Source organism: Marmota flaviventris, chromosome 1 (genome assembly GCF_047511675.1).
Source record: "Marmota flaviventris isolate mMarFla1 chromosome 1, mMarFla1.hap1, whole genome shotgun sequence".
NCBI lineage: Eukaryota > Metazoa > Chordata > Mammalia > Rodentia > Sciuridae > Marmota > Marmota flaviventris.
The window spans coordinates 165,371,185-165,395,289 of NC_092498.1; the positions used below are offsets into that span (position 1 = coordinate 165,371,185).

Sequence of the window (24,105 nt, forward strand, 5' to 3'; positions counted from 1 at the left end):
AGTCTCAATAAGTTGCTTAGGGCCTTGCAAAATCAAGTTTTGGATCCTTCTGCCTCAGCCTCCTGAGTCTCTGGGATTACAGGCATGTGCCACTGTCCCCATCTGCATGTTATACTGTAAGATTTATACTTTTTTTTTCTGTACTGAGGATTAAACCTAGAGACATTCTAACACTGAGCTACATCCTCATCCTTTTTCTTTTTCCATATTTTTTATTGGTGTATTATAATAATACATATGGTGGTTTCTGTTGTTACACATTCTTATATACACAGACATGACAATATAATTTTATCAACATCATTCCCCAGTATTTCCCCTTCCCCTTTCTTCTTCCCTCCTCCTGACACCCACAAATACAGCTTTCTTTTCCTTTTTTCTTTCTAGCTTTCACATAGGAGAGAAAACATACAGTCCTTGACTTTCTGAGTCTGGCTTATTTCACTTAAAACAATATTCTCAAGTTCATTCATTTTCCTGCAAATGACATAATTCATTCTTCTTTCTGGCTGAATAAAACTCCATTGTTTACATATCATATTTTCTTTACCCATTCATCTATTGATAGACAATGAGGCTAGTTCCATAGTTTGTCTATTGTGAACTGTGCCGCTATAAACATGGGTATGTAGGTATTGCTATAGCATGCTGACTTTAATTCTTCAGGATACATTCTGAGAAGTGGTATAGCTGGATCATAGGTGGTTCCATTCCTAATCTTTTGAGAAACAGCAATACTGATTTCCATAATGATTGTACCAATTTAAAATTCCACCAACAGTGTAAAAGTATTCCTGTTGGGCGCCATGGCACACTAGTTATCCCAGTAGCTCGGGAGGCTGAGACAGGAGACTCACATGTTCAAAGCCAGTAAACAGAATGGCATCAAATTAAAAAGCTTCAATTAAAAAACTCACGAGGGCTGGGATTGTGGCTCAGTGGTAGAGTGCTGGCCTAGCACGGGTGGGACCCAGGTTCCATCCTCAGAACCACATAAAAATAAAGGCATTGTGTTGTGTCTATCTACACCTAAAAATAATAAATATTAAAAAAAAAAAAAAAAACTCAGTGAGACCCTGTCTCTAAATAAAATATAAAAAAAGGCTGGGGATATGGCTCAGTGGCTGAGTGACCCTGAGTTAAATCCCTGGTACCCCAAAAAATAAAAATTAAAAAATAAAAGTATTCCTTTTTATCTACATCCTCTTCCACATTTATTATTATTTTATTCTTTTTGTGTGTGTGTGGGGGGGTGGAATACTAGGAATTGAATTCAGGGGCACTCAACCACTGAGCCACATCCCAAGCCCTGTTTTGTAATTTTTTTAGAGACAGGGTCTCACTGAGTTGCTTAGTGCTTTGCTTTTTGCTGAGACTGGCTTTGAACTCGTGATCCTCCTACCTCAGCCTCTCAAGCCGCTGAGATTACAGGTGTGCGCCACCAAACCTGACAATTTCATTCTTAATGGCTGCCACTCTGACTGGAATGAGATAAAATTTCAGTGTAGTTTTGATTTGCATTTCCCTAATTGCTAAAGATGTTGAACATTTTTTCCATATATTTGTTAGCCATTTCTTTTGAGAAGTGCCCATTAATTCCATTTGCCCATTTACTAAATAGGCTATTTGGGTTTTGGTATTGTTTTTTGAGTTCTTTATATATTCTGGATGTTAATCCTGTCAGAAAAGTAACAAGCAAAAATTTTCTCCCATTCTGTAGGTTCTCTCTTTACATTCTTGTTTCCTTTGCTGTGCTGAAGCTTTTTAATTTGATGCTATCCTATTTATTCCCATCCTTTTTATTTTATTTTATTTTAAAAAATATTTTTAGTTGTAGATGGACATAATACCTTTATTTATTTCTTTATTTGTTTTATGTGGTGCTGAGGATCCAACCCACAGCCTCACATGCGAGGCAAGTGCTCTACCACTGAGCCACAACTCCAGCCCCTTATTTTTGTTTTTTTGAGACAGAATCTCACTAAGTTGCCAAGGCTGACCTCAAACTAGTAATCCTCCTAACTCAACACACCAAGTTGCTGGTATTATAGGCATGAGCCACCACTCCCAGAATATATACATTTTGGATATATTAAATTATATATATATATTTTTTGTTGTTGTTTATTTATTTTTATGTGGTGCTGAGGACTTAACCCAGTGTCACACACATGGATCTGTCACTGAGCCACAACTCCAGCCCAAATGATATATTTTAAAAGATGAAAAGTCAATAGTAGTATACAACTAATAGAATCACTAGAAAAATATGAAATGTTTTATAGTCCTAAATTCTGACTGAACTAATAACTTCTTTATTAGCAAATTTGCTTTTCATTTATCGTATAGCAAAAGTAACCTTTAGCCCAGACAATCTGACAAGTTTCAAGTAAATGAATTAACTGATCACATTACCTTTTTGCAAATAGTTTTTTCGATCCAAGTCTGGGAAAATTATTCTCTCCTATAAAAGCATTTTTTTTTCCCTCTACTGAGGATTGAATCCAGGGATACTTTACTACTGAGCCACATACCAGCCCTTTTTTGTATTTTACTTCGAGACAGGGTCTCGCTGAATTGCTTAGCACCTCACTAAGTTGCTGAGGCTGGCTTTGAACTCTCAATCTTCCTGCCTCAGCCTCCCAAGCCGCTGGGATTATGGGCATGTGTCACCACACCCAGCTCCAGTCCTTTTTATTTTTTGACACAGGGTCTCCTTAAGTTGCTGAGGTCTTGCTAAATCGCTAAGGCTGCCTAGAATTTGCAATGTCCTGCCTCAGTTTTCTGAGTTGCTGAGATTAGAGGCATGAGCCATGTCTGGTTTCTATTAAAAAAAAAAAAAAAAAAAAAAACTTTTTTAATAAACCATGCTTTTCCTTATTCTTCACATTTCCCATTGGCAGAAGGCACACTGACCTTAAGTTTGACAAACATATGTGCTTGTGCCAAGACCCAGAAGGGCTCTCCAAGAAGTTCCACCACTGCTGAGAGACCAAATAGTACCACTCCAGTTCCATAGTGAGGGACCACATCAGGATCAGGTACTTCAAGCAACTGCAACCAGACCCAGCCCAGGAATAAGGACCAAAACACACCCAGGGGGACTCTAGAAGAGCAAGAAAAGAAACCATATTTTGATACACTCACATTTAAAATAAATATAAATACATATTAAAATAATAACATTGAATAAAGTAGTCATAATAAAAAGAGCCATCACAATAAATATCTGTTAGTAAGGAACATAGGCACTATGATGCAAACCCTTCATTTCACTGACACCTCACAATGATCCTCTGTCATTACCCCCATTTAGAAGATGAGGAAACTTGGACTGACAAGCTCTGGGTCATGAATAATTTGGCCAAGGTCATGAATAAATAGTCAAGAGCAAAAGCAGGACTCAATACTGACTTAACTCCAAAGCCTATACTCTTATCCACTGGGTCACACGAACTTGGTAAGCAAAATTGCCAGAAAGAAGATGCTTGCTGTCCATGCTTGGAATGACTGGCAGTATACAACCAGTTTTTGAGCCCCAAATAACCCAAAGTCCACTGCACAGTATCCTTTCACATGTGTATCACAGAGCACTTAAATATGACTGGAAATTGACAGCCATTCCTCTAATAAAATGAACGCCTATCAACCCTTATGACAGTCATTAATTTCAGTGAGGCAATAAGAAGTTATGCAAGGGCAGCATTAGGAAACAACTGAAACCACCAGTCTTCCCTGAGGGGATCTAGCTGCAGAAATGCCATTATACTTTTTAGCTGATGTACTTGGTCTTCGAGAATATTTTAAAAGACTCAGAACTAAAATCATAGAACAAAATTGCAGAAAGATATAAAAAATTCCTTAAAAAGGCTTTCAAAAAAAAATAGTAAGACTAAGTGATTGTTAAGAGCTCAAAAGATACTATAGGGCAAAAGATGTCACAGGCTAAGTGGAGTCCAGAGTGATGATAAGAAACAACAGAAACAATCTCCAAAGTTAATAATATCAGGGCTAAAAATCTGGACCAGGAACCCCCACCAGAACCTCCTCCTGCTCCTGAACAACCAAAGAGAAAACAAAGCAAGAATCAACTCCAAAACAGACACTCTCCCCTTTCTGTCTCATATCTAGTCCCTCAAACCCTACTGTAAAACCCAACCTGCTTCAGGCAAGTATTGCTGTTTTACACACTTTTTTTTTTTTTTTTTTGCACTGGGGAGTGAGGTGCTTAACCATTGAGCCACATCCCCCAGCACTTTTTATTTTTTATTTTGAGACAAGGTCTCACTAAGTTGCTTAGGACTTTGTTAAATTGTTGAGGCTGACCTTGAACTTGCAATCCTCCTGCCTCAGCCTCCCCAGCCACTGGGAATACAGCTATGCACCACTACACCCAACTTCAAGTACAACACTCACTACACTTGCCTTCCTGAAACTTATCTCCTGGCAAAGCACAACTTACGTTAGCCACAGGAGGTTGAGGGTCTGGCTCCAATCCCTTTGGGTACTTCCACTTAGACAAGCTCTGCGGAAGGCCTCTCTGGCCAGGAAGGTAGTAGTAGAGTAAAGCAATGTTAATCTGTAAAGAAAAAGCAGAAAGCAATAAGGCCTCCACTTTTTTCACAGACAACTTCTGCGATTTCTTCAGCAACAGGTAGGAGAAAAGGTCTTGGTCACAAACCATGGTAGTAAGGTGGAGGGCAGTGAGCTCTTACAGGACCCCCACCCCACCCTGCCACACCACTCCAATCCACTTGAATAAGAGTTGGGAACCAATAAGGCACACCTGAATGTGTGTGCCTATAGTCTGGGATAGAAACTGTTGCGGTGGCCCCAAAAGCTGCAGGTTTTGTGGCCATGGACAGAGGTACAGTCCTGACCATAAAAAGAAAAGGATAAGCCTTTAACCCCACACAGCAAAGTAACCTCTTGGTCACACTGAGACTAGTGACCTGATAGCCTCTTCAAGAGGAAAGCAAGGCTCTGCTCTGTGAGGTAGTGGCCAAAGGAATCTCAAGACAGGCCGTAAGGCTTACAACCATTAAGAGGCCATTGCATGGGGTTGGGGTTGTGGCTCAGTGGTAGAGCACAGGTGAGGCACTGGTTTGATCCTCAGCACCACATAAAGATAAATAAATAAAGGTATCGTGTCCATCTACAACTAAAAAATATTAAAAAAAAAAAAAGAAGAAGAAGCCACTGAAACCCAGCTCAGCCAGTCTTGTTCGGGTACCTTGCAGGTGAGCAGCAGCTGGGTAAGCCTTCTTGCACTTTAGCAAAGAGCAGCTGAAAGCAGAGGGACAGGCCAGACAAGGGCTGTCAAGGCAGGCACCTGCCAATCTGGGGGAGGATGCATGGGGAAAAAATCCTGAGCACCTAATATTTGGCCCTCGTCTTTCCTGCCTTTAAAACAGTATTTCTTCTTCTTTTTTTTTTTTCTTTTTACCTGAAGTATTTTTGTTTATACCTTTATTTTCATGTGGTGCTGAGGTCGAACCCAGGGCCTCGCACGTACCAGGCGAGCACTCTACTGTTGAGTCACAACCCCAGCCCCAAAACAGTATTTCTTAAAGTATAGTCTCTGCCTCACAAGCACCTGACAACTTGTAAAAATACAGATTCCAGCACCCTTCCTCAGCCCTACTTTGTAGAAAGCTCCCAGATGATTCCTATGCCAATCAAAAATTGAGAATTGCCATTTGACTCTAAGAACAGAACCAAGACCATGTGTATAGTAAGTACCAGACATGAAATGCTGTCTAGAACACACTGTCTTGTTTATCAGGACATGAAGAAACACCTGAGAAGCTGAGCTATTCTGAGCCCTCACATCATTTCATATATTTTTGTGTCATTTGTGAATATAAAACATGTGTGGGTGTCCTTGAACAGAAAAGAGGAGAGTAGAAGAAATAAGCTGAGTCTAAAAGACAAAGCAAGTCAGTTTTCCCAGAGTCTCTAAAAACCTAATGATGAGGACCCAGACTCCCCCCAGTTACCATATATCCCAATTATAAAATCACTAAGGAGGGAAGGAAGTTGGTGGCTCCAGCCCTGCCATTATCATGCACATCCTCAGAACTGGAGAATTCCTGCCTCCTTTGCTGTCAGCAGGACAAGAACACTGTATTGCACCTGAGACAAGGTTTGTAACAAATTACTCCCACTCTTCTCCTGGGTTCTAAGAGTAGGGAAACCAGAACAACTGGCAGAGAAATGTGCATTTGGAGGCTGCTAATGGAAAACACTCCATGGGTCCATTAAAAGTAGCATTGCCCTGTCATTCCCCACCCCTGCACCTCCTCCTCAGCCCACTGCTAAAAAGCTGTGCTTCTGATAAAGGTCTATGTTTCTAAAATTTAAACCATACACGGGTACAGCTTGAAATATATTTGACTAGGGATGCGAGCTGTGGACAGTGCAGAGTGCATTCCCTCTCACCTTACATTCACTACGCCAACAATTTCCTTTGACAGGAAGCGAAGAATAAATGCATTCAAGACAAAGGTAATCACTCGAAACAACACCTGTAGAAAAAGAAGAAAAAGACAGAATAAACTATGTTAGGAATGTTTACTTTGCCAAAATGAGGACAACATGATTGTTTTTCCCAATGTTATGTAATGACACACCACAGCTTTGCCATAGACTCTCCTTTAAACAGCTCAGTCTGTCTGCCTTTCTTCTGAAATTTCATTCTTTGGAGTCTCTCAACATCCTGTGCAATAGTCAAGGAATCCAGGAAAACCAGGCACAGTGGCACACACTTGTATTCCCAATAACTAAGGAGGCTGAAGCAGAGGAGAATTGCTAGTTTGACTCAGCCTCAGCAACTTTGCAAGACCCTGTCTCAAAAAGTAAAAAGGAGGGCTGGGGTTGTGGCTCAGTGGTAGAGCACTTGCCTACTATGTGTGAGGCACTGGGTTCAATTCTAAGCACTTACATGTAAATAAATAAATAAAATAAAGGCCCATCGGCAACTAAAAATAAAATAAGATATATTTAAAAAATAAAAAGTTGCTGGGCACAGTAGTGCATGCCTGTAATCCCTGTGGCTCGAGAGGCTGAAGCAAGAAGATCACAAGTTCAAAGCCAGCCTTAGCAAAAGCGAGGCATTAAGCAACTCAGTAAGACCTTATCTCTAAATAAAATACAAAAAAGTGCCCCTGAGTTCAATCCCCCGTAACCCGCAAAGAAATAAATAGGACTAGGGATGTAGCTTAATGGTAAAGCATCCTTGTTGGGTTCAGTACCCACTACCCAAAACAAAACAGCAGCAGCAGCCAGGAAAGCACTTGGGAGGTCTCCTTAATTTACTGATGAAAAGAGGGTGTCCTCAATAGATTCAGTAAATTTTTTTAGGTTCAAAGTCAAACACTCTAGGAGGCAAAAAGAATTGTAGTTAGTGATTCACACTGGGCCTCAGCCCAGGCCCTCTAGACTGTTCAGAAATAGCACACACTCAGCAACTGAAAGTCTGAGAGTATACCAGACTCACTAGGAATCATGAGGTCTATCTAATGTCTCTTTCTTCTTTGCCTGGTAATATCCAGAGATTCCAATAACGTCAGTTAATTTCTTTGAAATTTGCTTTTCTCAAGATACTGTATTTCTTTCCTTCTTTTCTATTTTTTATTTTGCAGTATTGGGACTGAACCCAGAGGTGCTCTACAAGAGTTTCATTCTCAGCCTTTTTATGTTTTCTATTTTGAGATTCAATCTAAGTTGCCAGGGCTGGCCTTGAATTTATAATCCTCCTAACTCACCTCTGGAGTGCTGGGATTATAGGCATTCATCACCATGCCTGGCCACTACACACTTTTATTTCTTTACTAAATATTTGACCCTTTCCAGAAAGGAAACTGACATCTTTTATTTATTTATTTATTAAAAATATTTCTTCTAGTAGATGAACACAATACCTTTATTTTATTTTTATGTGGTGCTGAGGATTGAACCCAGTGCTTCACACATGCTAGGCAAGCCCTCTACCAAATGAACCAACATATCTTTTTTTTTTAATTTTTTTTTAGATGTATGATCCTTTATTTTATTCATTTTTAAATATGTGGTGCTGAAAATCGAACCCAGTGCCTCACACATGCTAGGCAAGCACTCTACCACTGAGCCACACAGCCTTAACCCTGAGCCAACATATCTTTTAAATAACAACTACAGCTGGGTGCAGTTGTTATACCTTCAATCCCAACTACTCAAGAGGTTGTGGCAGGAGGACCATAAGTTTGAGGCCAGACTGCGCAGTTTAGTAAGACTCTGTCTCAATTAAATAAATAAATAAGGTCTAGGGATGTAACTCAGCAGTGGAGCAGTTGCCTAGCAAGCTCGAGGCCCTAATTCAGTTCCCAGTATCAAAAAATAAAAATAAAAAATAACTGCAATAATAATATAAAATGGGGGTGGGAAGACAGAATCCAGCTACTGTCATTTGGCACATATCCTGAGACTTTCAAACCTATCAATTCAAGAAAACCATGTAAACAAAGAATTCTTCCCATGAGGCATAGAGAATGAGGCTGCCATTCAGTGGGGCTGCCAAATGGAGATGCTGGATAGGATGCAAGCTGTACTCACTAACTGATGCCACCCCGCCTCCCCACGTACCTACCCCACCCCACATAGCAGCAGCAAATGACAAATCACTTCTCTGTTAAGCATTCTTAAGGTTATCTGTGAACAGCTGCAATTTGGAAGATTTAATCAAAGGAAGCCAAAATACTATATAGTCTGAAAACCTCTAGGCCAGTAACAGTGTCCCCAAAGTGTTAACACAATGCAAAGGTTTCCAATGTCAAAATTAACATCTTAACCTTTATGGAGTCAAAGGTGACCTTTTGAGAGTTTGATGAAAAGTTCTCTAGCCTTTTCTTAGAAACATGCAGGTATATACATACACACCAAATTTTATACTTAATGTGAGAGATTTGGAACCAATCACAGATCCCTTACTAGAAAAAGTACTCAGTCAAGAGTCTCAACTTACCATTTGGCTCTTAAAGCCATCAACTTCTAATTTTTAAAAGCCTTCATTTTCTCCTCTGTCAAATGAGACTATGTATCTTAAAGGGTTGATTGCAAGGATCAAATGAGATTATAGGGGTGAAAGCATTTTTTAAAAACATACAAATGAAAGGCATTAATGAATGTCGGGATCAGAGTTAAGAGAGAATAAGCTCTCAAATACTTGCATAATAAAATGTAATTGCAAAGCTACCTGATGTGTCTGCACTGTAATTTGAAAAAGGATATATAAGACCCAATTAAAACACTCAAGAAACCTAAAAAAGGCTGGGAATGTAGCTCATTGGTACAGGACTAGCTTAGCAGGTGTGAGGCCCTGAGTTCAAACCCTAGTATCTAAAAACAAAAACAAACAAAAAAACCTTAAAATTATGACTATTTTTTAAAAAAAACATATAAACACACATTAACTTCAAAGTTACTGTCCAAGAAACTTAAGATTTCAGTTCATATCCATATCTCCTAATTGGTTTGGATCAAGATTTAAGCAAATGAAACTGAGGTCACTCATGCTACCCACTACATGCCCCGTACAGTGGCCCTTACTAACAACCCTCTCCATTTATTTGCATAAAGGAAATTATGGTTTTAAAAAACACTCTTTGGGAATGGGGTGTGGCTCAGTGGTACAGCAACTGCCTAGCATGTGAGATGCCCTGGGTTCAATCCCCAGCACTGCACACAAAAAAAGCTCTTTCACATCTGCTAATTATTTGACCTGTTAAAACAGCCAGGTAAATGCACAAAAGCAAGTAAGACTCAAAGTGAAGTGATTTGCCCCATGCCACACAGCAAGTAAATGGACCAGCCTGACCCTAAAGGCAGGCCACCTAACTCCTAATATAGGAGAATTTCCTGTTATAACTTGTTTTCTTCTTATAAATCCAACCTGGGTAGTAAAGCTTAATCAAAGGTGGAAAAATCAATATTGTCTTGAAGTGCTGAACTCAGTTATTTTTACTGTGAAATAGAAAAACAAACAACTAGGTAAACATGGAGGTGAAGAGAAGCTAACATTAAGCACAGATCATGCGCAAAGCACTCTTCTACATGCTTCATGGAAATTCTCTTATCTCAATCCTACACTGACCATTTAAAACACATTAACCCAATAAAAGTAGCTAACATTTATTAAGTACTTGTAATGTGCTTGGCACTTAGCAGGCATGATTTCATCTAATCTTCTTAATGAGCCTGTGAAGTTACATTACTGTTCTCATTTAAAATGAGAAAACTGGAGCTGGAGGTACAGCTCAGTGGTATAGTGCTTGCTTAACATGTACAAGACCCTGGGTTCAATCCCTAGCACTGCAAAAAGAATAGCTGCATATGATTTCAATACGGCTATCGAGGCCTAAGTAGCTCAGTCCCAAGTTCATTTAAAAAAAGATGGGGGTGGGGAGAGCAAATCTATACTCAAGAGAATGTCAGGCAATTTTCTCAAGGGCAGGCATCTAAGAACTGACAAGACCCAAAACAGAGCCCAAGTCAGCCCGGTTCTTTCTCCTAACCTCCATCTGCCTCTCTAAGATAATGGAGAGAGTGGATTCAGGACTTGGGTGAAGTATGGTTAAGTGAGACAGAGAAATTAATTAAATCACTTAGAATAACTAGTTCCTAGGATTGAAAGAATATTTAGATACTACTTGGATGACTGACATGTATCATATCTGGCAAGTGAGAAAAATTAGAGCCAAGAAGGGGGAGTGATTTGTCCAAAGTCACACAGAACAGAGATGCATCCAATATTTATTAGGTGCACGGTTCTAAGATACAGGTACTGTGTTAAATGCATTTATTAAATGATCCCAATCAATCCTTGAAACTACCTTATGAGCTAGCTATTATTATCGTCCCCATTCTATCCATGAGGAACTGAGGCTCAGGATGAAGTCACTTGTCCTGGGTTACACAGCATGTACATGTCCCATTCTAGGCCTGCCTGAACCCACATCCCTGTTCTTGGCTATACCATACGGTCTAAATTCAGTGGGAGTCAGAAAGCTAAAAGAAAGTGTTTGAAGGTCAGGGATGAGATACAGAGGAATGAATCCCTTGTCTTAAAAATATCGGTTTCTCCAGTATGAAATGTCTCACCCTCAGCACTTGATTAAATTTTCTCCTACTACCAAATGGGAAATACAATGCTTATTTTTAAAAATGGTTTGTTTGCAACTGCTCTGTCAAGATTCTTAACGCGGGCTCCCAACTCCTGTCCAGATGCCACCTCACCGCAACCTGTCTCCAGCTGACCCCACTCCAAAACGGGCTCCACCTCGAGGCTGGGTCTGCCCCAGGGCCGTCTGCCCACGAATGCTGGCTGGCACGGGCTGTGACCAGCCCGACAGAGAATACCTGCAGGAGGAGACCGGAGGAAGCCAGTCGGGCCGCCTGGCCCAGCACCTCCTGGCTGCCCATAACCTCGGTACCTCGGCTCGATCAGCCGGAAGCGCCGCCGCAGCTCGCTTTGCCGCGGGAAGATGGCGTCACGCAGCGGCTCGCTTGCTGATTGGTGCCTTTGAGGGGCGGGGGCGGGAAAAAAGAAGGTGCGGCCCTAGGGCTCGGGTAGGCTAACGCGCTTGCGCCGCCAGCTCCTCAGCTTTTTGAATGCGGTTGTTTGCTTTCTAGGTGTCTCTCTTTCTCTGTCCCAAATAAGTAAAACACTGTGGCCAGTATTAAAAGATGCTGTTACAGAGTATCCAAAGCCCTTTCTCTAAGGCTTTCAGACAATCAAGAAATACTAACTTCTTTAGCCCCATCGGCCAAACGGGGAACAATCTGCTCACCGGTTTGGTTGACCAGATTCTTGCTTCAGGTTTTTGCCTTACACAGTCGCATCCACAGCCCCCTTAAATTAGGTCGGACAGGAATTTTGCCGAGAAAAAAATTGAAGACCAGAAGTTAAAGACCACCTTCGATGTGTTTGGTTTTGTGAAATCTTTCCCAAAGCTCTGAGAATTGGATCCTGCTGCCAGAGATGAAGAAAGTGAGCCTTGGAGATGTGAAGTGACTTGTTCAAATCTATACAACTTGTAAATTGGACCTCATGCTCTTACTGAACTTGCTTGCATGTTAGGAACTATTACTTTGGATGCTGAGGCAGGAGGAGGCAAATTAGAGGCCGGCCTCAGCAACTTAGCAAGACATGTCTCAAAATAAAAAGTCAAAGGCCAGGAATGTAGCTCAGCCGTAAAGTGCCCTGGGTTCAATCCCCAGTACAGCAAAAGAAAAAAAGTAAATAAATAAAGAAGAGTTCAGAGTGGATGAATGAACCAGAAGTACTTTGTAAAATGTACAGTTCCTAACATACACAATCAGTTGTTCTGTTGTATTCTGTTGGTATTATTCTCCATCACGCAGGCTCTAGGAAACCCAGTCTTTTTCTAATTTCTTTTAGGCTTTCCATGATTTGGCCCCAACCAACTTTCTCACCGTCTTTTATTCCCTCACTGCTCTTTTCCAGTATACTGAAGACTCTAGCCATTTGGACCCTTTACCAGTCTTCAGATAGGCCCTCTTTCTGCCCAAAGTGTCTTCCCTGACAATATCCCTTGCCTTCCTATCCCCCTTTCCTTTCCCTGGCTTCTGACTATCCAGTGCTTGCTATGAGCTAAATATTGTGTCCACTCAGAATTCTTATTTGAAGTTGAATCCCCAATATGATGGTACTAGGAAGGCATTTGGGAGGGAATTAGGTCATAAGGGTAGAATCCTCACGATGTGATTAGTGCCTTTATAGGAAGACACTTGAGGACGGGGGTTGTGGCCAGGAGCAGGGCGCTTGCCTAGCATGTGTGAGACACTGGGTTCGATTCTCAGCACCGCATATATAAATAAAAAATAAAGGCCTGTTGACAACTAAAAAAATATTTTAAAAAGAAGAAGAAGACACTTAAGGGAAACAATCTCTCTGTAGACCTTGGAAGGATAAAGCAAGAAGGTGGCCATCCACAAACCAGGAAGAGGGCATTCACTCACTAGGAATTGAATTGATTGGGGCCATGATCTTAGACTTCTAGCCTCCAGATCTATGAAAAATAAATTCATGTTTTTTAAGCCACCTAGTCTATAGTTTTTTGTTATAGCTGCTCAAACACTAAAACATGTCCCAAAACACTGTGTGCCCCTGTGTATCTCTTAGTACTATCTGTATCATAGTGAAGAGATGGAGAATATATGTCTCTATCTAACGAGTCCATGAGATCAGAGATAGCAAGAGTCAGGCCATTTGACTTTGCCTCCTGCAGTATTGTCAGAGTACATTCCTAAGGCTCCCATAAATGCCTCCTGACACATCATTATCACTACTACTACTGGACACTGTGTGGCTCAAAGCTTATATATCCTCATCTTGCTGGGTGAAATGAGCTCTGCCTTGAGTGTGGAGGCACAGAATGTGAACTTTAGATCCTTAGATAGGCCTGACCTTGAATCCTCATTCTACCACTCATTAACTGGGTGACCACGGTGTGTGCATTGATTTAAAGAGGGAGAGAGAGGGAGGGAGGAAAGGAGGGAAGGGGGAGGGGGAGGGGGAGAGGGAGAGGGGGGAGAGGGAGAGGGAGGGGGGGGGAGAGAGAGAGAGAGAGAGAGAGAGAGAGAGAGAGGAGGAAAATGAATGAATCTGTCCATTAAGGATTGTTGCAAGGATTATAGCCAACATCCCTGGCCCTCAAGGAGCTTAAATTCTAGTGGAAGCGAGACTGAAAATAAATCTAAGAAGAAATTATAAAATTTCACATAGGTATAAGTGCTCTGAAATAATGAAACCAGATAAGGTAACAGGCTCTAGGAGGGAAGGAAAGGGGACTGCAAGCTGGGCACCTGCCTAGAAGAGAAGTATATCTGGAGAGTAGAGAAAGCTCTGGAGGGTTAAAGTATATGTTGCTCAAGATCTTGACCTGGGCAGCCTGACCACTCCTGGACTACAGCCTGGTGTGTGAGATGGGCTCCTCTTCCCTTTATCCCCAGCCAAGTAGCCTCCTCCTTCACAACTCATCCTTGGAACAGAACCAGCCAAGAGCTCTTCATGTGTACACACTCCAAAGACTGGGTATCCTTGAGGGATGGTTTAGGAATCATTTTGCTGGAGGCAAAGAAGCCAGGGGAAATGGTCTAAGCTAAATCCAAAGACTATGTCTCTCGGGAGCCTAGAGTACAGATGTTGAGGACTCCTGGGCAAAACATCAGGGACCTTGTTCTTATATTTTGTAAATTGAGATTTGGCAAGGAAGGAAGGGCTGCACAGGCACTTTGGGCTCAGAGCCATGCTGCTGGATTCTGGGGTGAGTAGAGAAGAAACTGTGAGGAAAGTCCATAAGCACTAACCACTGACTCAACATCAGGCTTTGTTTGGGCACTGTACACACATATCTCCTCTCAACAACCTGAGAGGTGCTACAAATGAGGGAACTGAGGCACAGGGACGTTATGCAACTTACCTGAGACCATTCAGCTAAGAGATGGTCAAGGACCCAGGTCCTTTCTGATTCCAAGTGCTTAAACAGTAATATTCCTGCCGTCATAGAAAGCTTCTGGTCCTAAAGGAGATCTAATAGCCCCCAGATTAACAGATGTGGCATGGAGAGGATAAAGTTTAGGAAGGCTGCAATGGTTAAGCTGTGATGGGTTTAAGGACATCAACTCCCTCCTCCCTGGGATGCTCCAGAGGCCTGGACTCTGTATTGGCACAAACTGGGTGCAGCCCACACCTGGTCTTATGTGCAGAGGATGCTGCAGCTTAGAGTGGCAAACTATGGCCCATTTGCTGTTGCCTGTTTTCTTTAGCATGTCAGCTAACAATAGTCTTTACATTTGTAAATGGTTGGAAAAAAATTAAAAAAAATACTTTAAGACAAAAGACTAGGCATGGAACCACTTTATGACCCAGCAATACCATTCCTTTGTATTTATCCTGAAAAATTAAAGTCATCTTACTACTTGGAAATATGTATACTCATGTTGACAGCAGCACAATTTGCAATAGCCAAACCATGAAACCATGCTAGGTGTACATCAAAGGAGGAATGAATAAAGAAAATGTGGTATACACAATGAAATTTTATTCATCCATAAAGAAAAATGAAATCATGGCATTTGCAGGGAAATGGATGGAACTAGATACCATGACGGTAGGCAAAATAAGTCAAACTCAGAAGGTGAAGGGTTGTGTGTTTTCTTTATATGAAGAATCTAGAGAGGTAAAAGGAAAAGAAAGGTGAGGGAGGATCTCCTAAAAAATCAAAGGTAGATCAGTAGAGCAAAATGGGCAAGAAATGGGAGATTGGGAGGGAGGGGAAAGTACTGAGGAGTGATACTGGCCAAGTTATATTATCATATTGTGTACATGTACAAATATGTAACAATTCCCATCAATACAATTGTAATGCACCAATAAAAATGTGGAAAAAATAAAAGACACTATCCCTTCCTTTAAAAAAAAGAATACTTTATGACCATTGAAAATTATATAAAATTCAAAGTTCAATGTCTACAAAAAAAAATGTTTACTGGAACACAGCCACACCTACCTCTTGTTTGCATATTACCGACAACTATTTTCTTGCTAGAAAAGCTGAAGAGATTGACTCAAAAAACTGAAAATATTTACTAGCTGACCTTTTATAGAAAATATTCACATCAATCCCTGGTGATCATCCCTGAACCTGAGCACATGGTATTTGGAAAACATTTCAATATTGAATAAGTCAATGAATTCATGAGTGTATTGGAATTCATTCACTGAAATGAATGAGTGATGAAGGATCAGGAAAGGAAGTAATAAAGGTCCTTTCCCTAGTTTGAGGAGCAAGTGACCCCTTGAGAATATCAGACTGTAATTGGTAGTCATTGAAAGAGCTATTTTCTCCAAGCTTCTCCCTGTCTCTTGCCTCTGTGCCACATGGTCTCCCTGCTAGGAAAGCTGATCTGAGTCATCTATTTTATTATAAACCTGGAGGGGAGTGCCAGGGTGGATGCCAAGCTAGTTAGGCTCCCAGGACAGTGGGGCAAGGAAGAGGCTGCCACTGGGCAGGAGGCAGAGTGGAAGGAAGCTACAGCAAGCTGGGTGGTTGACCTCAGCTGCAAGGTGGCAGGAAAGCTCGGCATGGTCCCACACACCAGCCACTAGGTGGCGTGGCACTCTGGGCAAGTGCCCTGCTGCATCAAGTCTTCCTGTTATCCAGATGACCTCCAATGGGGCCCCTTCCCAACTTAGAACTTCAAGGCTCTAGCTCTCACTCAAAAGTCCCAGGGCATGAGGCTGTGATTCTAATACTCCACACTTATTGAGCCTACCTGGGCACTGTGCTGGACATCTCACTTTCGCGATCTCATTTAACTCCAATAGCAACCAACAAGATAGATACCGTTGTCATCCCCGTTTTACAGACCAGAAAACTGAGGCTCAGCAAGGTTAAGGGACTTGCTTAAAGGCTAGTGAATGACAATGCCAAAATTTGGACTCAGTAGTGTGGCTTTCAGTTCTAACTAGGACTAACCCTGAAGATGTATTGTTACTGTTAATTCCTGGGCTCCACCTTAGTTCTGATTCAGGAAAGCTGGGATGGGCCTAGGAATCCACATTGGCCAGCACCCTGGGTGGTTCTGTTACAGCAAATCAGGCACTGGAAAGCACTCCCTAAGGGCAAATCTCTAGGCACCTTGGAAAAACTGCATTTTTCCGTGGGCTGGAAGTGTCTGTCTGCTCAAAGCAGGTAAAGCGAGTTATGAGATCTACCCCCAGGCTTGTCCAGCCTTTAATGGGTCTTACTCTGAGAACCTGTGGTCAGGGAAACAAGACCTGGAGGTGGTTCCCAAATAAAGGTTTTGAGAGAGTTCTATGCCAGAAAGGGTGTACAGGGCAGCCCCTGGGCCCCAGATCTGCCCATGAGATAGAGTAAGTCCCTGAGAGAGCAGCCACGGGGTCCTGGTTTTTCTCAGACCCCTGGGCATTGATCTGTGCAAAGGGACGAGAGTAACTTTCAACGCCAGCATATCAGCATGGTTCATTCAGTTCAGCCTCCTATTCCAGAGCCAGCACTCTGTGCTTGGCATTGGAAGGGAACACAAGAGCGAGTAAGTTACAATCACTGTCCTCTCAGAGCTCAGGGTCCTTCTTGGGGAGAACATGGAATGACACCAGGCAGGCTGAGGTGGTAAAAACAGGCAAGGGGGGCTTGGGAGTTAGGGAACAGATCTTTCTGGCCAGGGCATTAGGGAAACTTTCCTGCAGGGGATGTTTTCAGGTGAACCTTGAAGGGCCAGAGGGTTTGGCCAAACAGAGGGACATGCTGGGCAGAGAGAACAGGTGCAGTGAAGCTTGGAGAAGGGAACTGGCCGAGCCTGTGGGAGGACCCAGGAGTTGGCTGTGGCTGCCCTGGGGCTCAGAGGTTCTTCCACCCACCAGTCTGTAGCCAGTACTGAGCTGATGATCCTGAGATCAGCAAGTCCACGGGGCTGGATGAATACATGTGAATAAATACAAATCCAGGTGCATGCATTCATGTGTTTGAGGGGAAGGCAAGTGTGTATTTGCATGTGTTTGCAGGCCTATTTGCCAGAGTCTGCCTTCAGATCAAATCTGAGTAGGTACATATGTACATGAATATGGATAGACATGCTCATGAATTTATATGTATGGATGGATGTGAAAGCATGAATGCAAGGTCATGGGCATGCAGCATGTGGAGGTATGGAAGTGTACATGCCTGCAAGTATACAAAATGTGTGCTGAGCCAGATGTTGTGGTGCATTACTGTTGTTTCAGAGACTCTGGAGGCTGAGGCAGGAGGATTGCAAGGTTGAGGCCAGCCTGGGCAATTTAGCAAGGTCTTGTCTCAAAACAAACAAACAAAAAAAATTAAAAGGGCTGGGGATGTAGCTTGATAGTAAAGAGCCTCTGGGTTTAGTCTTTCCCTAGTATCACACACACAAAAAAAGTGCAGCACTCTGGGGTGAGCTTCAGATTTTCTGATTATGAGTTCATGGCCCCTGTAGCTGTAATAATGGTCAATATTATAGTCTTCACTCTGAGTCAGGTCCCTAGATTCTGTGCATCACCTCAATGAATCTTCCCATCAAACTTAAGGGATGGGTTTATAACAACATATAACAATTTTTTTCATTGATGTTTTGCATTGTTTTTAAATTTCAATTTTATTTATTTATGATCTGATCGTTACTATTTATTTTACTAATTTTTAAATATTTTTATTTGATCTAATCAGTTATAGATGACAGCAGAATGTTCTTCAATTCATTGTACATAAACGGAGCACAATTTTTCATTTCTCTGGTTGAACAATTTATAATAATCTTATGAGTGATTATCTCCATGTAACAAAGAAACTGAGGCTCAGTGAGGTCAAGTGACTTGCTGGAGTGAAACTAGCAGAGCAGGGATTGACCCCACCCCTGCTGTGGGACTTCCGAGACCCCGTTTTACTATTTCCTATAAGCTGCTTCTCAGCAGTTCTAAAAGCTTCTGTTGAGGAAATGTCCCTGGTACATTAAAGGCTGGCCTGGCTCCAGCACAGACACCCAGGCCTTCTCACATGCTAGGTGGAGAGGAACTGTCCCTGAGGCCTATCTCTAGGGGCCCAGGGCAACTCACATGGAAAGGTCACACAGAGGTGAAACGAGGCAGCCATTGTTTATTTGAAAAGACAAAGAATTTGAGCCAGAGCCAGCTGAGGTCCCCAGCCTGAGTGTTGTGTTTCTTGCCCCTTAAAACAACAGTCTAGGGCTGGAGTTGTAGTTCGGTTGTTAAGCAATTGCTTAGCACATATGAGACACTGAGTTCGGTTCTCAGAACCACATAAAAATAAATAAATAAAATAAAGGTCCATTGACAACCAAAAAATATTTTAAAAAGGGGGATTGCATTATAAAAACAAACAATAACAACAACAACAAAAACCAATCTGGTGTGGAGAGTGGCATCAGACTTTCCTGGGTCAGTTTCTTGAAATCTTCTCATAAGCATATACCCTGAAAGAGGACTGGGGCCCTATTCTGTGGACCAGTGTGGAATTGGGGACCAGAGCACCCCTCCCTGGGCCCTGGCAACCTAACATTTACAGCAGCACCACCAACTTGCTTTTCTATCCTTACATGGAGGGTGCAGGTTGCCATATTAACAAACAAAAACATAGGACCACATTTGCTACCATTTAGAGATGGATTGATTTAAACTTAAATATTTCTTGGGAAAGTCACTTCACCTCTCTGAACCCATTTCCTCCTGTGTAAAATGGAGACAAAAAGACCTGCCACGTGGGATATGGTGAGAATTAAATGAGATCCTGCATCTAGAAGCTTCCACACTGCTAGACACGTAGAACAAACATGTTCAACAAATAGAAGCTATGAGTTCATTGTCATTGTACTTATACCAACAGTGTTGACATCACTTCTCCCTGTGACCTTGGAAAAGCTTTTTAATATTTTAGGGCTGGGCATGGTGGCTCATTCCCATCAATCTCAGTTACTTGGAAGGCTGAGGCAGGTGAATTATGAGTTCAAGTCCAGTCTGGGTAATATAGTGAGACATTCTCAAACAAATAAACAAGCTGGGTGTGGTGGGGCACACCTGTAATCCCAGCAACTCAGGAGGCTAAAGCAGGAGGAATGCAGGTTCAAACCACTCTCAGCAACTTAGCAAGACCCTGCTTCAAAAAAAAAAAAAAAAAAAAAGGTCTGGGGATATGACTCAGTGGTTGAGCATCCTGGGTTCAATTCTGGTACCAAAAAGCAAATAAAATGTGTAATCCCAATGTTTTTGGATCTTCACCTTTCAACCTTGTAGAGAGTCTTTTAACTGGTCTTCCTTCTTCTTCATCAGAGTCATTTAAATATTATGTTAAGATATAATTCTGTACTATAAATGTACCCTTTTAAAAGTTGAGCAGCCATCACTACTATCTAATTCTAGAACATTTTCAACACCTGCTAAAGAAACCCTATACTCATTATCAATCATTCCCTGATTGCCCTTCTCCCCAGCTTCTGGCATCATTAATCTACTTTGTAAGGCTTTTGGTTTGCCTGTTCTAGACATTTCCTATCAACAGAATGAGGACTTTTCCATCTGGATTCTTTCACTTAGCATGTTATTTTGTGGGTCTGTGTTGAGATATGTACTTCATTCCTTATATGGCTGAATAATAGTCTATTATATGGGCATGCTGCATTTTGTTTATTTGTTCATCAATTGGTGGGACATTTGAGTTATTTCCACTTTGTGACTTTTTATGAATAATACAGCTATGAATATTTATGTACAGGTTTTAGTGTGGACGTGTGTTTTCAATTCTTTTTTTTTAAATCTTTATTTTTTAGCTTTAGGTGGACACAATATCTTTACATTTATGTGGTGCTGAGGATTGAACTCAGTGCCTTGTGCATGCTAGGTGAATGCTGTACTACTGAGCCACAACCCCAGCCCGTTTTCATTTCTTTAGGAGTGGAATTGCTTGGTTTTGTGATAACTATATGAAACCGTGTGTGTGTGTGTGTGTGTGTGTGTGTGTGTGTGTTTGTGGTACTGGGGACTGAACCCAGGATGCTTTCCTACTGAGCCACATCCCTAGCCCTTTTTATTTTTTGTTTTGAGACAAGGTCTTGCTATATTGCTGAGACTGGCCTTGAACTTATAATCCTCCTGCCTCAGTGTCCCGAGTAGCTTGGGTTACAGGCATGTGCTCCCACACCCAGCTGATGTGAAACTATTTGAGGAAATGCCAGTCTGTTTTCCACAGTGGCTAAACCATTTTAAATTCCCACTCACAATGTGTAAGGGGTCCAATTTCTTCACATTCTTCAAATCTTCCATCTTTTTGATCGTAGACATCCTAGTGGGTATGAAGCAAGATTTTGATGTGCATTTCCCTGATGATTAGTGATCTTGTGCATCTTTTCATATGCTCATTGGCTATTTGTATATATTTTTTGAGACATGTCTATTTAAATCTTTAGCCTATTTAAAATTCTTTTGATTTTAGCTAACATTTAATGAGCCCCTATTGCATGCCATTGGGGAATGGGAAGAGGTACACAAAGCCAGGGACTCTGCTTGGAGCATGAAGGCCTGCCCTGCCTTGCCTCCCAGGGCTGTCACATGGCAAGGAACATGGCTCAAAAAAGGGTGAAGGTACAGACCAGGCAAGGGCCTCAGTTTTCAGAGGCTCTATCTGTGCAATCCACTCTCCCTGAGGCCTACCTACATCACTGTAGACCACCAACAGGGCAGGCACCCTCTAAATATGTGCCCTGAAGTCTCAGTTTAAACCCACCAACACCCTGTCAGAGCCAGCCACCCCCCCCCCCCCCCCGGTCATCTCCAGGCAGGTCTGTAGGGTGAATGCAAGAGACAGTGGGGCTTCTGGGGCCTGGGCAATAGGAAGACAGAAGGACCCTGCACTGCACCAACTGCTGAGTACCTTATGAATGTCCTTGGCCTCTCTGGGCCTCAGTTTTCATATCTGTAAAGAATAATGGCACAACCTGTCCAGGTGGTTATTGAACCAAAATGAGATGATGCTTGCAGAGGGTTTCATGTACATAGGACAAGAAAATGTTTATTAAAACAGAAATTTTTTGTTACCTAAAAGCTAAAAAGGATGAGATTATCTATAAAGTCCCTACTACAGCCCTACAGAAAACAAAGATGGAAAGAAGGCAGGAGAATCTTCAGGTCTGATGAAATAAGCAAAGAGGAAGGCCAAGCTGGGCGCTGTGATACACACCTGTAATCCCAGTGACTCAGGAGGCTGAGGAGGATGTTCTCAAATTTGAGGCAGCCTCAGCAATTTGAGACCCTGTCTCAAAATAAAATAAAAAATAAAGGACTTGATCTGTAGCTTGGTGGTAAAACACCCCTGAGTTTGATCCCCCATACGAAAAAAAAAGAAGGCCAAGGGCCAACTCTTATAGCCATCACTGCCTCTGTGAGGAGCAGCTGCCCAGAGTACAGCATTACCCAGAAAGGATGCCAAAGTTAGCGCCCCAGGTGGAGGCTGCCAGGCCGTCTTGGGAAGTCCTCCTGCCTCCGTGGCTTTCTGGTTTCCATCCTGGCTTGGCCTCAGCCCTCCCAGCCTACTTGATGGCAGCTAGGAGCCTTCTCACTGACCTGCTGAGCTCATGGCCAAGGGGAAATATGTTTCCAGATAGGGTGAAAATAGATCCTACTCCAAATATGCTCATCATGGCTAAGAAAAATAAATAGAACCAAGAGGGAAAAGGGAGCTGCATCAGACAGGCAGCTGCGGAGGGGCAGGCTGCTGATGGATGGGGGTTGGGCTTATGCAACAGAAGAGGCGGGGTGTGTGTGTGTGTGTGTGTGAGTGTGTGTGTGTGTGTGACTGAATGAGTTTATGCATGATTGCATGAACAGTAAATGAACAATAAATGTAGACATATATGTGTGTGTTAGTATGTGTGAACGTGCATGAGAGTATGTGCCTATATGAGTGTGTACATGCAGACTGAGTGTGTGAACACTTGTGTGAAAGACTGTCAGTGCATTTGCATGTGAAGTGAAAGTATGTGAGCATGTGCATATTTGAGTGTGTGCCTTCATAAGATTCATGTGAGTGTGAGTGGGTGGCAGTGACTGTGTATACAATGGTACACAAATTGGCCTGTGAGCCTGGAAGAGTGAAAATGTGTGTGATTTTATGTCCATGTTCATGATCATGGTGTGTATTCATGTGTGAGGGTGTATGTGTGAGTTTTGTGTGTGTGTGTGAGAATGTGTGTGAGTATGTATGCCTGTGTGCTCACCTATGTTGTGTGACATATATACAAACTTATGTCAGTGAGTACATGCAAGTCAGTACGTGCAAGTGTAACAGTGCACGTGTGCAGACTATGAGAGTGTGCCTGAACTTGTGTGTGTGTCTGAACATGTATTGTTATACAGTGTGAGTGTGTATGCCCCAAGTCAGATACAAGGGGAGGAGGCCCCAAGGGAAGAGAGAATTCTCTGGGCTTAGTCACTTAGACTCAACACAATCAATCTGAGAAAATATTTCAAAATAGACCAGCTTGTATTTGTCATGGAGACTCCCTGCTATGCAGTGGCCAAGCAGACGTCCAAAAGTTGCAACTTGGCAGGGACTTCTCAGAGGCATAGAATATTGGAACCCAAAGGGGTCTTAAAATCCATCTCCCCAAAGACCTCATGATGTCAATGGGGAGACTGAGGGTAAGGGTCACATGGCTGTTGAGGAAGAGCTAGCTTGGAATCCTAGCTTAGGATTCCTGCGTTCTTTTCCAGTGGTCTTGGGCTTCCTGGTGACATACATCTTTGCCTCCCTGCTCCTCATTCATTCATTCAGCAAGTATTTATGAATGCCTCATGTGCTGGACATCAAAATAGGCCTACAGACAAGACAGGAACTCTGTTTTAAGGAGCTTTCCTTCTGGGTGGGGGAGGTAGACAGTAAACTAATAACCAAGCTGATAAGATAATTCCAGGTCCCAGATAAGTGTCTCAAAGTCAAGAAGATGGAGTGATGCCATCCTGAGTCGTATCAGCTGGGCAGAAGAAGGCCAGTCAGGGAAACCTCTGTAGAGTGACATTGGAGCTAAGGCCAGGCAGGAGCCAAAGCCTCCCAACCGGGTATTTAGACCCATTTCCTAACTGACCTTGGAGTGGGTGGAGCAGGTAGCAGTGCCACAGGTCAAAAGGCCTTGGCCACATCCCTGGTCCAGCTCTGATGGGAAATGATGGAGAAAAACCTCCCTCCTGTGAGTACTAGAGGAATCCTGGTGAGGACCAGAGCTGAGAAGCAAGTGAGCCTGAGGCTGCTGGCCCAGGAATCCCTGTTAAGTGTGGGAGGAGCTGTCTGTCACCCTCCACTCATGCACTAATCTATCCTTCACAAAAATCACGGTGACCACTGATGTTAAATAATAGTAATTGCTGACGTCAGTTAAACCCATTCCAGGTGCTTCACGAGCATTACTACATTTAATCTCAACATACCTTAGGAAATAGGCATTAGGGTCACAACCATTTTACAGATAAGGAAAGTGAGGTCCTGCTAAAGTGTTTTGTACAAT

General features: G+C 42.4%; 1 protein-coding gene and 1 long non-coding RNA gene across 7 annotated transcripts in view; both read right to left on the minus strand.

The window, feature by feature from the left end:
* Rft1 (RFT1 glycolipid translocator homolog) overlaps positions 1-11,488 on the minus strand; it is a 46,299-nt gene extending 34,811 nt beyond the window's left edge. For all 6 annotated transcript variants that reach the window (XR_011709035.1, XM_071618768.1, XM_071618764.1 and 3 more), the window contains exons 1-4: positions 11,395-11,488; positions 6,442-6,527; positions 4,463-4,579; positions 2,917-3,106 (exon numbers count right to left, since the gene is read on the minus strand). Coding sequence is in view for 5 of the 6 variants with exons in the window: in XM_071618768.1 (XP_071474869.1) it covers positions 2,917-3,106; positions 4,463-4,579; positions 6,442-6,527; positions 11,395-11,457 (456 nt within the window). In the remaining variant the exon portion in view is untranslated. The remainder of the gene's footprint in view (positions 1-2,916; positions 3,107-4,462; positions 4,580-6,441; positions 6,528-11,394) is intronic.
* A 3,685-nt stretch (positions 11,489-15,173) lies between these two features.
* On the minus strand, positions 15,174-22,087 carry LOC139705037 (uncharacterized). Its single transcript, XR_011706933.1, has 3 exons — positions 22,019-22,087; positions 21,786-21,857; positions 15,174-15,231 (listed from the first exon to the last, which is right to left on the minus strand). It is a non-coding gene; the product is annotated as an uncharacterized lncRNA (long non-coding RNA).
* Between the last annotated feature and the right edge of the window lie 2,018 nt (positions 22,088-24,105).